This window comes from Castor canadensis, chromosome 14, assembly GCF_047511655.1.
Source record: "Castor canadensis chromosome 14, mCasCan1.hap1v2, whole genome shotgun sequence".
NCBI classification, from domain to species: domain Eukaryota; kingdom Metazoa; phylum Chordata; class Mammalia; order Rodentia; family Castoridae; genus Castor; species Castor canadensis.
Window position 1 is genome coordinate 105,831,211 of NC_133399.1, and position 14,092 is coordinate 105,845,302.

General features: G+C 38.2%; 1 protein-coding gene across 1 annotated transcript in view; it reads left to right on the forward strand.

Annotated features, from left to right (window-relative positions):
• The window catches only part of Adam2 (ADAM metallopeptidase domain 2), a 64,125-nt gene that overhangs the window by 26,593 nt on the left and 23,440 nt on the right, over window positions 1-14,092 (forward strand). The window contains exons 10-13 of the mRNA XM_074053328.1: window positions 554-720; window positions 1,951-2,032; window positions 6,706-6,842; window positions 12,180-12,363. Of these exons, the coding sequence (XP_073909429.1) occupies window positions 554-720; window positions 1,951-2,032; window positions 6,706-6,842; window positions 12,180-12,363 (570 nt within the window). The remainder of the gene's footprint in view (window positions 1-553; window positions 721-1,950; window positions 2,033-6,705; window positions 6,843-12,179; window positions 12,364-14,092) is intronic.

The following is a 14,092-nucleotide window of genomic DNA, read 5'->3' on the forward strand; positions in this document are numbered from 1 at the left end:
ACATTTTTGAGTATTGAATATTACTTATATAATTAGTAGCTCTTGTCACCTATTAATATACTTCTAAAGATCCAGACCATACTTACAGATCATGCTTAATGTGCCATGAGGTAATTTTCTTATTGTTTTTTTAAATTGTTGTACTGGGGGTACATTGTGACATTTATAAAAGTTCTTACAATGTATTATAGTTGAATTCACCCCCTCTATCATTCTTCTTTATCCCTCCTCCCCCTATTCCTGGAATAGTTTCACAGGTCTCATTTTTCCATTTTCATACATGAGTACTTAATATTTCCACCATAGTCACCCTCCCACACCCTTTCCTTATATCCTCCCCCCTGGCACTAGTACCTTCCACCCTGACAAGACCTGTTTCTGCCTTCCACTTTTTTGTAAAAAAAAAACAAAGATTTTTGATTGTTTAGACAGCTATACAGGGAGTTGCATTGTGACATTCCCTGTGTATCACGAGTTCATTTTCATAGCTAGGTTGTCAAATCCATTTGGATCATGCTGCTTGAACATGTTTTCTCTGTATGTTCCTTTGTAGATTTTTTCTTCCTTTAATCTTACAATAATTCTGTCTTCAATGGAATTTTGGATAGATGAAAACAAAATTTCAACTGCTGGAGATGCTAATGCGTTATTGTACAGATTTCTAAGATGGAAAAGATCTTATCTTGTTTTGCGTCCACACGATATGGCCTTTTTACTTGTGTAAGCATACTTTGGCATTACTAACGCATATACAAAGAAAACATTAATTTGACCCTCTTTTTTTTTTTTCTTCTTTTCTGTGGTACTGGGAGTGGAACCCAGGGCTTGCCCCACAAGCATTGTACCACTTGACCCAATTCCTAATGATTGCAGACTTTTAGGGGAAAAAAGTCTTCTGTCATTTTTTTTGACATACAAAACCATGTGAGTATTATTTTTCATGACACCATATTTATGGCAGAATTACTGATATCCATCACTGTATTTATTGGTTTGTAGTTAAAGCTCACTCTTCATCATCCCTTACAGTGTGCACCACATGCTCTATACATCAGATATCAGCAGCATCTATTCAAAGAGGCATATCTGAGCCAGTGGCTCATGCCTGTAAACCCTAGCTACTTGGAGAACTGAGATTGGGAGGATTATGGTTCAAGGCCAGCCTGGGCAAATAGTCATGAGACCCCCATCTTCAAAATAACCAGAGCAAAATGGACTAAAGGTGTGACTCAAATAGTAGAGTGAAGTCCTGAGTTCAAAGTCCTCTCCTACCAAAAAAAAAAAAAGGCATATCTGAACCCTACAAATATAGGAATTTAGCCTTCTTCTTTTCATTGTGATAAATTTTTTAAATGACCAAGAAATGGAACACTATTAAACATTTCAATATAACACAAACATAATGTAGCCACACTGTGCTGAAGTTTTTAGAATATAAACCTCCCCTTTTATTTAATAAGCTCTTTTTCTCTTATGAATAATGCACATATTACAAATTGTACATATAATTTTTAAATTTTAGTATTTTTCTTATTTTCTATCCAATACATTTGCCATAACTTCATCCTCTGACAAGCTAACTATACCTGATGAAGGAATTCAGTCCCTAGGGAGACTGTCCCTTTGGCAGGTACACTGCCTTAACGTCCTCATTTTAAAGAATTCCGTTTATTTGTGTCATATTTATTCTGGGAGATTTCTTCATTTCAGTCTAACACAGACTGACTCTTCATTATGTTCTAGAAAACCACATGAAAATGCACGTCTTGCTATTTATTTTTAAATCTATTTTCTCAGAAACATTAGGCACATCCCAAGCTGTGTTACATGAATAACGGTAGTGGACATAATATTTTTGAGTTCAATATCAATGTTGTCTTATGAAAACCGAGCAGTAGTTCTGCTTACTTTTGCAAAATTCTGTGATGATGACCCACTTTTAAATTTCAGTTACGGAGAAACGGTAAATTACATCGGTGCCACCGTTCAAGGGAAGATGTGCGATAAGAACTACGCAGGAGTTGTCGCTGTGGTATGGCATGTTTTAATTTCTTGATTAAAATATATAGTGGAGGCTGGTGGAGTGGCTCAAGCAGTAGAGCACCTGCCTAGCAAGTGTCGTGAGGCCCTGAGTTCAAACCCAAGTGACGCCAAATATATATATATATATATATATATATATATATATATATATATATATATATATATATATATATATTAGAATGCTGTATGGGAATTAAAGACTTCCTTACTTCATTATTTCTATGCATATTTAAATTTGCATGATTCTAGGGCTCTCTGCCCCTATTGCTGATAAAAATGTTTAAACTTTAAGAGGTCCTCATTGAATTGACTCCATATAAAAACTTCACCATGTTCCTGTCATGAGTCCAACATATCCTTTTTAGGAAGTTATTAAGGACGTGATCTCTTTAGGTCATATTACACAATGTCAATATGATGCACTTATTTTAATTTTAAGCTCAAATTTTGTACATTTTCTCAGTTATGTAGTTCACACAGCTGTGAACTCATCTAAAAATAACACACTGGAAACTAGTTAAGTTTTAAATTTTAAATTTTAAATCACCTTAAAATGCTTCATAGGACATAGGTAAAGAATCCACCCTGATGGATGTGATTTACCTCAGTAGAAAGTCTCAGGGTGTTTGAAAATGGTATGTTTGGCCACCATTTCGTAAGGCTGTGGCAGGGCTGGTGGAGTGGCTCAAGCAGTAAGAGCATCTGCCTAGTAAACATGAGGCCCTGAGTGCAAATCCTAGTGCTGCCAAAAAAGTAAAAAAACAATCGATGACCACATAAGGCTGTGGTGTTCTCACAAATAGAACTTGGATTTTTTGTTTTATTTTTTGTGTTTGTACATTGTTTTGCTGGAGTTTGAGAAATGAAGTAAAGTGAAGATACAAAGAGCTGAATCAGTCAAATGGAGACAGCGATTCATCTTGAAAATTCATAAGTCATGGTTTAGAGTTTGTGGCAAGTCATTTACCTAGGCTCAGAAGGTGGAATTTAACCAACTTCCTCAAACAGTCACAAACAACTCCAAACAAGACTTTAACAGGGATCCAAACCTCCCCTGGCTTCCTAGTGAGGAAGCCATCTGAAGGCAGTTGGCTACCAAGGGGCGGTGTAGGGCTGGTGGGCAGAGAGCCGTCAGGCCCTGTAGTAAGAGAAGCAACTGAAGAATGGCTCTTCTGGTATTTTCTCATTCCTCACACATCTTTGGGATAACCATTGCCTAATCTTTCACTGGAAAAGTCAGCGGTAGCTACTAACTTCAGGAATGAAAAGCTGAAGATAACAGCTAGAGCTCTGTCCTGTGGTGCTCAGACACCCACCTCCTCTGTCTCTCTGTCATCCCTGGGGCTGTGCAGAGCTGTCCAGGGATTATAGCCTTTATGTACTTCTGCACCTAAAAGACTATATACAAAACCCCAGCCCGACTAGCTTTTGGTTAAGTAGAAACGAGAAAATAATCAGTGTGTGATTTTTAAGTTTTTTCAAAACATCTAACTGACAGGAATTATATATATTCAGTCTACAGCATGCTAATTTGACATTATGCATAGATATTGTATAATAGATACCATAATCAAATTAATGAACACATCCATCACCCAACATTGTTACCTTATGTTTGTGCTTGTGTGTGTGCTGAGGACAATTCGGATGGCTCTCAAGAAGTTGAAGTAAACAACACTATATTATTTTCCTATTGTATTTCCATATATTAACAAAGAGCACATAGACACAGAGATTGGAATGCAGCTTACACACACAAAAATAAAAATTTACAGCTACTCAAAAAAGAAAGATAAAAGACTTCTGTTTAAATCGACAGAAACATATCAGAGTTTATATGCTGAAAAACTACACAGTACCAATGAAAGATGTGCACAAAGACTTAAGGGAATGGAAAACCACACCATGCTGGTGAGCTGTAAAGATTCAATATATGAGAGATGTCAGTTCTTCCAAAATGGAGACAAATGCTTAATGGAATTGCTATCAAATTTCTCAGATATTAAAATTTTTTATTTTATTTTTGAATTAGCATACACTACTAATACAGGGGGCATGGCTCTTTGTGCTATTTCTGCACCATTTTCTTCCCATGTTTTTTCTCTCCCCCACTTTTCAAACAGTGTTTGGTGGGTTCCATTATGCTATTTTCCTGTGCATACCCACAGTGTGCTTCCATCCTCTTCACCCCTGAGAATTCTTTCCTTTCCTCCTCTTGCTGTTCCCCCAGACACAGTTCCCCTTTTACACTATTTTACATAATAATATGCCATTGCCATTTGTCATTATCGTCATCACCATTTTAGGTCTAGGTTCCACAATTGAATAAGAACATATGGGATATTTGACTTTTTGAGCTTGGTTTAGCTCACTCTAATGATGATCTCCAGTTCCATCCGTGTTTGGCAAATGACATAATTTCATTTTTCTTTATGGCTGAGCAATATTCCATGGTGTGTGTGTGTGTGTGTACCATATTTATTTTCATTCTCCACTCATCAGATATTGGGCGCCTTGGCTGATTCTGCAGTTTAGCTATTATGAACAGAGCTCCAATAAACATGGGGATGCAGGTATCTCTCTTATTTATTGATTTACACTCCTTCAGATATGTGTGCAAGAGTGATATGGCGGGGTCATGAGGTCTACTTGTAGTTTTTTGAGGAGCCTCCACACTGATTTCCAGAGCAGTTGCACTGGCTTGCATTCCACCAGCAATCGCAAACATGGATTTCATTCGAACCATTGACAGATCTCTGCTGTTATTTTCAGTTTCTCCTCTTGTCTTTCTATTTTCTTTTTTTGTTGTCGACCCGCTGACTCTGTTACTGTTTCCTTCTTCTTTTCCAATTTTTTACTCTGTTTTTCCACTTCCGCCTTCAGTCTCTTGTACTTGTCTGTTCTGTAAACCAGGACCCATGTTAGACCCTCAGCAAGCAGTGCCTGGCACACCAAAATAAAAACAACGAGCAGAGTGTCTGCAAACATGGTGCTCATCTTCTCCCTCCGTCCCTGCGCTCCCACCCACCAGGGGGAAAGCACTTAGGAGACAGAGAAAGAGAACTGAAACTATTTCCCTAGACTCTGCGACCACCAAGTAGTACACGGACTTTGACAAGCTGGAGACCACACTTCCAGGGTAATTGTTTCTTTTGATGTGCAGAAACTTAAGTTGATACAGTTCATCTGTCAATTCTTGGACAATTAGAGTCGTATTCAGAAAATGATTACCTGCTCCTATGTCTTCCAGAGTTTTCCCATAGCAGTTTCAAAGTTTCAGAGCTTATATTAACTTCTTTGATCCATTTGGAGTTGATCTGTGTACAGGGTGAGAGATAGGGACCTAGTTTCAGTCGTCTGCATGAGCTAGCCAGTTTTCTTAGCACCATTTGTTGAAGATGCTGTCTTTTCTGCAGTGTATGTTTTTGGCACCTTTGTCAAAGATCAAATGGATACAGCTGGGTGGATTTATTTCTGGCTCCTCTATTTTGTTCCATTGCTCTTCATGTCTGTTTTTGTCCCAGGACCACGCTGTTTTTGTTACTGTGGCTGTGTAGTATAATTTGAAGTTTGGTATTGTGAAACCTCCACTGTTGCTTTTTTTGCTCATGATTACTTTTGCTATTGGGGGTCTCTCATGCTTTCATATGAATTTTAGGACCAATTTTTCTATTTCTGCAAGGAATAAATGACACTGGGATTCTGATGGGCATGACACTATTATTGACTACAGTTCTCAAATTGCTCCTTACATCCCTAGAATTTATTTTGTAACTGAAAGGTTGTACCCTTGAACTAACACGCTCCCTGTTCCCAGCCCCTAGCAATCACAGTTCTATACTCTACCTGTAGAGTTTGACTGTTGTGAATTTCATGTGGTTTCTTTCACATGCTCAGCAGATGTTTTTTTTTCAGCCTGCGTGTCTTTGTTTTATTTTATTTATTTTTTAAATTTTATTATTCATATGTGCATACAAGGCTTGGGTCATTTCTCCTCCCTGCCCCCACCCCCTCCCTTACCACCTACTCCATCCCCTCCCTCTCCCCCCCACCCCCTCAATACCTGGCAGAAACTATTTTGCCCTTATCTCTAATTTTGTTGAAGAGAGAGTATAAGCAATAATAGGAAGGAACAAGGGTTTTTGCTGGTTGAGATAAGGATAGCTATACAGGGCATTGACTCACATTGATTTCCTGTGCATGTGTGTTACCTTCTAGGTTAATTCTTTTTGATCTAACCTTTTCTCTAGTTCCTGGTCCCCTTCTCCTATTGGCCTCAGTGGCTTTAAAGTTTCTGCTTTAGTTCCTTTGCATTGAGGACACCAAATGCTATCTTGTTTTTTTTTGGGGGGGGGGTGTTCTTACCTATCCTCATACCTCCCTTGTGATGCAGGCACTTTTTAACATGGTCTTGTGCCACCAAATGAGTCATCCGCTCACATGTTGGCACAAGGTCAGAGTTCACTTTTCACAGTTTTCTTGTTTGTCATGAAACTCATAACATGAAAAGTCATGTCAACACGATGACACTCTGTGACCAACATAATGGACACCTCTAATCTGTTTTACTATGTGACTATTTTTAGAAATTACATTTTTCTACCAGTAAGTAAGATGCCTCCACAGCGTGTTCATTTATGTTTATGGGCTTTTTTTTTTCAGCACCCCAAAGCTATAAGTCTGGAGTCATTTGCGACTATTTTAGCTCAGTTACTGAGCCTCAGTATGGGGATTGCCTACGATGACATCGACACCTGCCAGTGCCCTGAATCCATCTGCATAATGAACCCAGATGCAATGTAAGAGGCTTGACTTTTATACTTCATATAGACAGTCTATATCAAGGCAAAGTTGATATATTTACTTTAAGAAAATTTAACCCATGGGCTGAGCTTGGTAGTGTACACCTATATTCCCAGCTACCTAGGAGGTGGAGATAGAAAGATCAAGGCTCAAGGCCAGCCTTCATCTGCTGCACTAATATTTCTTAATCACGTCACACCAATGGCCTCAATAGGGATTCCCTAAAACTGGTTGGTAGAGAGAGAAAAACCTCAATCTTCTTTCAGTATGCTAGTTGTAGCGTGGTTTTTAAAAGTCCTTATGTATTACTATCTGATTAGACTTAGATCTAAAGACAGTGGGGACAGGAAATGTCCCAGTAAGCATGCTTGCAGACAATGCATTTGACTTTCCTCCTTGCATGAGAAATGGACAGAGATTAGGATTGATAAAGATTTCTTTGCTATGACAATTGACTTAGATATTTGGTCAAGGACCTACATGTTGTAAAAATGGACACTTAGGGGCAAGGAGGTGTGGGGAAGAGGTACGTGACTTTATTTAGAATGGTTACAAAGTGCAGTTGGCATTCTGTATGAAGAGGTTCTGCACCCACAGATTCAACCAACCCTGGATCAAAACAAATTGAAAACATTGCATCCGTATTAAGCAAGCACAGACTTCTCCTAGTCACTATGTCCTAAATAACACGGTGCGACAACTATTTATATAACATTTACATTGTTTTAGCTATTACAAATCATCCACAGATGGCTTAAAGACTAGGGGAGGACGTACATAACTCAATCCAAATAACACACCATGTTGTGTAGGTCACCTGTGCATCTGAGGATTTGGGTATCCATGGGGTCCTGGAATCAACCCCCTCACGGGCACTGAGGGACACTGAGGGACAACTGAGGGAAACATGCAGTTGTTTCTGTCTTATTGTCAGATCTCACCAGAAGGTGTTTACTTTGGAAGAAGTAAAGATCTGGTCAACATTTTGATCCACGAATGCCTATCAGCTTCTTCCCCAGTCTGCCCATAAAACAAACCCTAAACTGACCAGTGAAGGACAAGTCTGATAGATGTCTTGCACACTTCTCTGAGGCCCAATTGCTATCACAAGAAAACACACTTATGATGACTTTTCTTCCTCCTCCTCTCTCTCTCTCTTCATCCTTTCTCCATTATTCCTGCGTCCTAGAATCACCACCCCAAAAAATTTCCTGAAATCATATTCAAGCTTAAGATTTTTTCCTGGTTGATCCAGACAAAGACAAGATGATATTTTATCTAGTTTGTGGCAATAAACATTAAATTATATTTATTTTTGACCAAAATGTAGTTATTGTTTTTTTGTGTGAGTAGGGGTACATTTTGTGGCATTTACAAAGGTTCTCCACCACTCCTTTATCCCTTCCCTCCCCCATTCCTGAAATAATTTTAATAGGTATTTTTTTCATTTACATACATGTGTACACAGTATTTGCACCATATTCACCCTCCAACATCCTTTCCTCACTGCCTCACCCTTCCTATTGGTATCAACCTCCCCAGGCAGGACCTGTTCTGCCCTCCTGTTCTCTGATTTTGTAAAAGAGAGAAAAAATATGATGTTTTTGCTTGTTTAAGTTAGCTGTACAGGAAGCCAGGCACTGGTGGGGCACGCCTATAATCCTAGCTACTCAAGAGGCAGAGATCAGGAGGATCACAGTTTGAAGCCAGCTCAGGCAAATGGTTTTCGGGGCCCTATCTCAAAAATACCTAATACAAAAAGGGCGGGTGGAGTGGCTCAAGGCATCGGCCTTGAGTTCAAGCCCTAGTACCACAAAAAAAAAAACTTCTCGAGACCTATCTCAAAAATACTTAAACGGAAAGGGCTGATGGAGTGGCTCAAGGTGAAGGCCCTGTGTTTAAGCCCTGGTACCATTAAAAAAAAAAAAAAAAAGACAGATAACTATACGGGAGTTCCTTGTGGCACTTCCATGTATGTATGTATGATAGCCCGATTCGATTCACCTCATCTATTTTTCTTCTTTCTACTTTAGTCCCTTTCTTATGGTTGTTTCAACCAGTTTAAAAATTCTGTATTCAGCCTCATATAGAAAATACATCAACCATATTCACTTTCTTAACTTCCTTCTTTTACCCTTCCCCTCTCATATGTGGCCTCTCCTAGTGCAACCTGTTTTCCACAACATTGCTGCGTTTGTGTCAGGTCTATACAAAATACAGTTTTTTACGGTGGTGATGGGGGTACCTTGCTTAGATGCTAATGGCAACGATGCAACAGTTACAAGGGTGAAATGATGGGAAGGATTAGAAGATCTTAAATAGAGATAACTCCTTGGGCCCTCTGTTCCCTCCTGAATGTTGTCAAGAAATTCTCTGTTGAATTTTGAGAACAAGCTATTTTGTTGGGATGGCTGATGAATTATTACCATTGTGCTTAGAATCCTTCAAAAGGTAGTGGTTCCACATTTGTTTTTCTCTGGAGAAATTACTAAGTACAAATAGTTTGATCTTTAGTGATCTTCTCTTGTAAGTCCTTTGGCTGGTTTCATTACCAGGATTATACTGGGATCATACAATTTCCTAAAAGAGATTTTGGCATATTGGTACTATTGCTTCCTAAATTGATTGATAGGGCTCACCAGTGCAGTCATCTGGTCTTTCATTTCTCTTTTTGGAAAGGTGTTCATTCATTTTTTTTAAAATATAGAGCTATTTCAATTTTGGTTATTTTATTTTTGTAATATTTGTCCACTTCATCACAATCAATTAATTTGTCGTGAAGTGTTTCATCTTCTTTTATTTCCCTTTAAAAACCAGTGGTATCTGTACAAGAAAGCCACATACGTGTTCAACTTAAACTCAGAGGTTCTCTTACCAAGGAAAATGGGGAAACAGACAAAATGAAAGCATCTAGCAGTATGCGTGATGATGGAAGCTGTAAAAAATTTCCCCAATCATTGCCTTGTATTACTGCCTAGCAACTATTCATTTCATTGTCAGAAGATCTCAGTCATTTTAAAGTTCTATTGCTTTTCTCCTTTTGCTTCCTGGTATTTAAATAGAAGTCATCTGAATTACTGGCAATTTATGAAAGATCCACTGTTCATGGCACATACAACCGAAGAGTATGTTCCACCATGATGTGACCACAAAAAATAATAATAATTCCAACTGCTGATTTGTTTAAAACCATTTGTCACAATCCTCATGCGAATAACATTTTTGTGTAATAATCCAAATGACCAGGGTTTCAGACCATCAAGTTTATTATCTTAAAACTCAAGAACTTCATGTTTGTCATTTCTGCTACCAAATTATAGACCATGGCGATCATAAACTTTTTACACAATGTTAATATCAGAATAATAAAAACCATAAACAACTTAAGAATGTGTAATTTACAGTCAATATGCTTCCTTTTCCTTGGTAGGCCCGACTCTTTCTTTATAAAAAATTGTTGATCTTTTATTCAATGCTAGTAAGAAAAAACAACTGAATGCCTTTTCACCTGGAGTTAAAAACTAGTAGGAGAAGATAATACACAATTATATTAGAACTATTCCAATCGATAAGTATATTTTTATTTTGTTGGAAATTTTTTTAGTGTAAGTGAATTGTACAAAGGGGTTTCGTTATGACATTTACCTAAATGCATATGATATCATATTCACTCCCTGTTACTCTCTTATTCCCTCTCTTTTTCCCTTCCCTTTTCATCTCCCTGGTAGTCCCCTTTTGCTTTCATGACCTCCTATCATGAGATAGAACTTGTGGTACTTGTCTTTGTGGGACTGGTTTGTTTGTTTTGTTTAACATGATGATCTCCAGTTCCATCCATTTTCCAGCAAACAACATAATTTTATTATTCTTTATAGCAAAGCTCCATTGTGTATGTATTCCACATTTTTGACCCATTCATCTGTTGATAAGCACCTACGCTGATTCCGTAACTTGGCTATTGTGACTAGTGCCACAATAAACATAGTGTGTAGGTGTCTCTATTGTATGTTGTCTTTAATTCCTTCGGCTATGTAACCAAGAGTTGTATAAGTGGTAGTTCTAGTTTTAGTTTTTTAAGAAAGTTCCACACTGATTTCCATAGAGACTAGATTCATTTATATTCCCACCATTAGTATACAAGGGTTCATTTTCCCCACATCCTTGCCAGCATTTGGTTTTGGTTTTGTTTTCTTGATGACTGGTATTCTGACTGGGATGAGATGGAGTTTCAGGGTTGTATTGATTTGCACTTCCTTTATGGCTATGGATGTTGTACTTTTTTCATTTATTTATTGGTCATTTGTAACTTCTTTTGAAAACTATCCGATCAAGCCATTGCTCATTAATTGATTGAATTATTTGTTCTTTTGATGTTTAACTTTTTAGTTTATATATATATATATATATAGTTTGGCCACAGGTTACACCTTCTAAAATAGTATGTTGTCCTTTGTAAGGGGCAGGTTTGGGACAAGGGCATCAAGAGTTTAGGACATTTAGGGTGCTTATGAGGTAGGTTCAAGAAGAAATATCAAGTGAAGAATGAGATATTTAACTGGAGCTTAGGTGATAAATTTGAGGTAAAGAGACAATTATCAGATGTAGGTGTTATTTAAAACCATAGAAGTAGATAAAATTACCTGTAACTGAAAATAAATAAAGGCAGTGGGGGTATAGCTCAGTGGTAGAGCATTTGCCTGGCATATGCAAGGCCTTGGGTTGAATCCTCAGGACCATAAAAGAAAAGGAAAATCCTGGTTATTTTTGTTAATACAGAGGGATTCCAACATCTAGAAATTATACAAGAAGAAAAAGAAGCAACAAATTAAATAAAGATGGAGTTATTTCTAAGGTAGAAGCTGAAACAAGAAAGCAGTGCCATGAGTAGGTGCAACATCAAAGCCGGGCACCAGTGGCTCATGTCTGTAATCCTAGCTACTTGGGAGGCTGAGGTCAGGAGGACCATGGTTCAAGACTATTCCCAACAAATAGTTCGCAAGACCCCATCTCCAAATTACCAGAACAAAATGGAGTGGAAGTTTGGCTTAAGTGGTAGAGTATCTGGCTTGTGAGCACAAAGCCCTGAGTTCAAAACCCTGACCCCACTAAAAAAAAGCCAGTAAAATTGTATTGATTAGGAACTTATTCCTGCTGAAAGATTTAATATATGCTCTTACGCAATTAATTTCCCATGCAGAGGTAATGAAAGTGTTTGATATTAGCAAAATTGAGCATTTGGTGTGTTGTGGAATGCTAATTAAACAGCTTTATTCTATGGATAGGATAGGCAGTTTATAGAAACTTCTGCAGTCTGAAGTTTGGTGTCTTTTTAGTCATTCCAGTGGTCTGAAGATCTTTAGTAACTGCAGCATGGGTGACTTTGCACAGTTTATTTCAAGTAAAAAGTCCCAATGTCTTCAAAATGAGCCACGCCTACAGTCATCTTACCAGCAGGTGGAGTTGTGTGGTAACGGCATTGTGGAAGGAAGAGAAGTCTGTGACTGTGGAAAGCCGGAGGTCAGTACTAATTTGGAAAAGATCATGCCTGGATTGAGTCAAAAATTATATGGACATTTAAGTGTGGTATGTCACTGTCCCTCTGTTATCACTCTCATTTTTCTAGAAAGGCCTTTAGGAAGGGACGTGGAGACAGACTCAGAAGTGAACTTGTGGGTTGCTACATGGATTCACTCATCTGTACATTCTGCATACAGGCAATTTTAGTTTCTATTCTAGCTCTTTTGAAGCGTGGTTGACAACTTAATAACTGTGTATATTTATGGCATACAAGTCGATGATTTGATACATGTATACCTTGCAAAATAGTCTCCACAATCAAGCTAATTAACTTGTCGGTAACTTCACAGTTAGCTTTCTTTCCTCCTTCCTTCCTTCCTTTCTTCCTTTCCCTCCTTCCTTCCTTCCTTCCTTCCTTTCCTTCCTTCCTTCCTTTCTTTCTTTCCCTCCTTCCTTCCTTCCTTCCTCCCTCCTTCTCTCCCTTTTTCCTTCTTGTTCTTTTTCTTTCTCTCCCTCTCTTTCTTCCTCTCTCCTTCCCTCTTTCTTTCTTCTCTCTCTTCTTCCTTCCCTCCATCCTTCCTCCCTCTCTTTCTCTTTTTTCTTTATTTCTTTCTTGCTTTCTTTCCCTCCCTCCCTTTTTCCCTCCCTCTCTCTTCTTTCTCTTTCCTTGCTCTCTTGAACTCTTTCTAGTATTCTCTCTCACTCCTTTCCTCCCTCCCTCTTTCTCTCCTGCTCCTCTCCCTCCCTCCCTTCTTCTTTTTCTTTCTCTCTTGTTTTCTTTTTTCTTTTTCTATCTTTCTTGCTTTCTCTCCCTCCCTCTCTTTCTCTTTCTGTTTCTTTTCTCTGCAAGAACAATTAGGATGTAAGTGATTGACAGATTCAAGTACTATAACTATAATCACGTTGTACACGTGAGCTTCCCAGAGCCTCTTCATCCTGCATAAGTGAACATTTGTACCCCGGACCCTCCTACAGTCATTGATGATCACCATTCTAATTTCTCAAGCAGTAATTTTCAAAGTCATTAATCCTAAAACTGAGTTGTCCAGGTTGCTGTCTTCCTACCATTTCTTTTTAACCTACAATCCTCTGCCACTCAGAAAGATAGATGTAAACTATCACTATAGAGTTAGAAAGCATGGGAGGAACATTTGTGGTTTTTTAATATTTTAATCCAGGACTGTATTTAAGTTTAAAAAGATTTGAAACACACAAAAAGCAATGCTAGTTTTTCGAAGCTACTGAGATCTTTAACAAAGTTGAGGGATTGGAAGGAGGTGGAAAGAGTAGAGATAAAGCAGATATAAAATGAAATGGCTGAGATTTTAAAATAGAGACAAATTGTAGGCTGGTGGAGTGTCTCCAATGACAGAGTGCTTGCCTTGCAAGCATGAAGCCCTGAGTTCAAATTCCAGGACTGCCCCCCTCCAAAAAAAATAAAGACAGATTGAAAGGAGACAGTGAACTATTGTGATATTCACAGGAAGTGATATGGCCCCAGAGACACCAGGAAGACATGAATGGAGTTCAGTATCCCCTATGCAGTGGCTGAGGTCACTCCTGGGTGACCTCCCCAACATAGAAATTATGTCTCTAGATACGTAAATAGTCAATACTCCCCATCACCATTGTGGTTTTGCTTGGTTTGGTTTGAGTGGAAGCATCTTGAAAATTTTCACTAAAATTTAATGTGGTGTATCTTAAATGTTATTAAATGTCATGTAGTTGA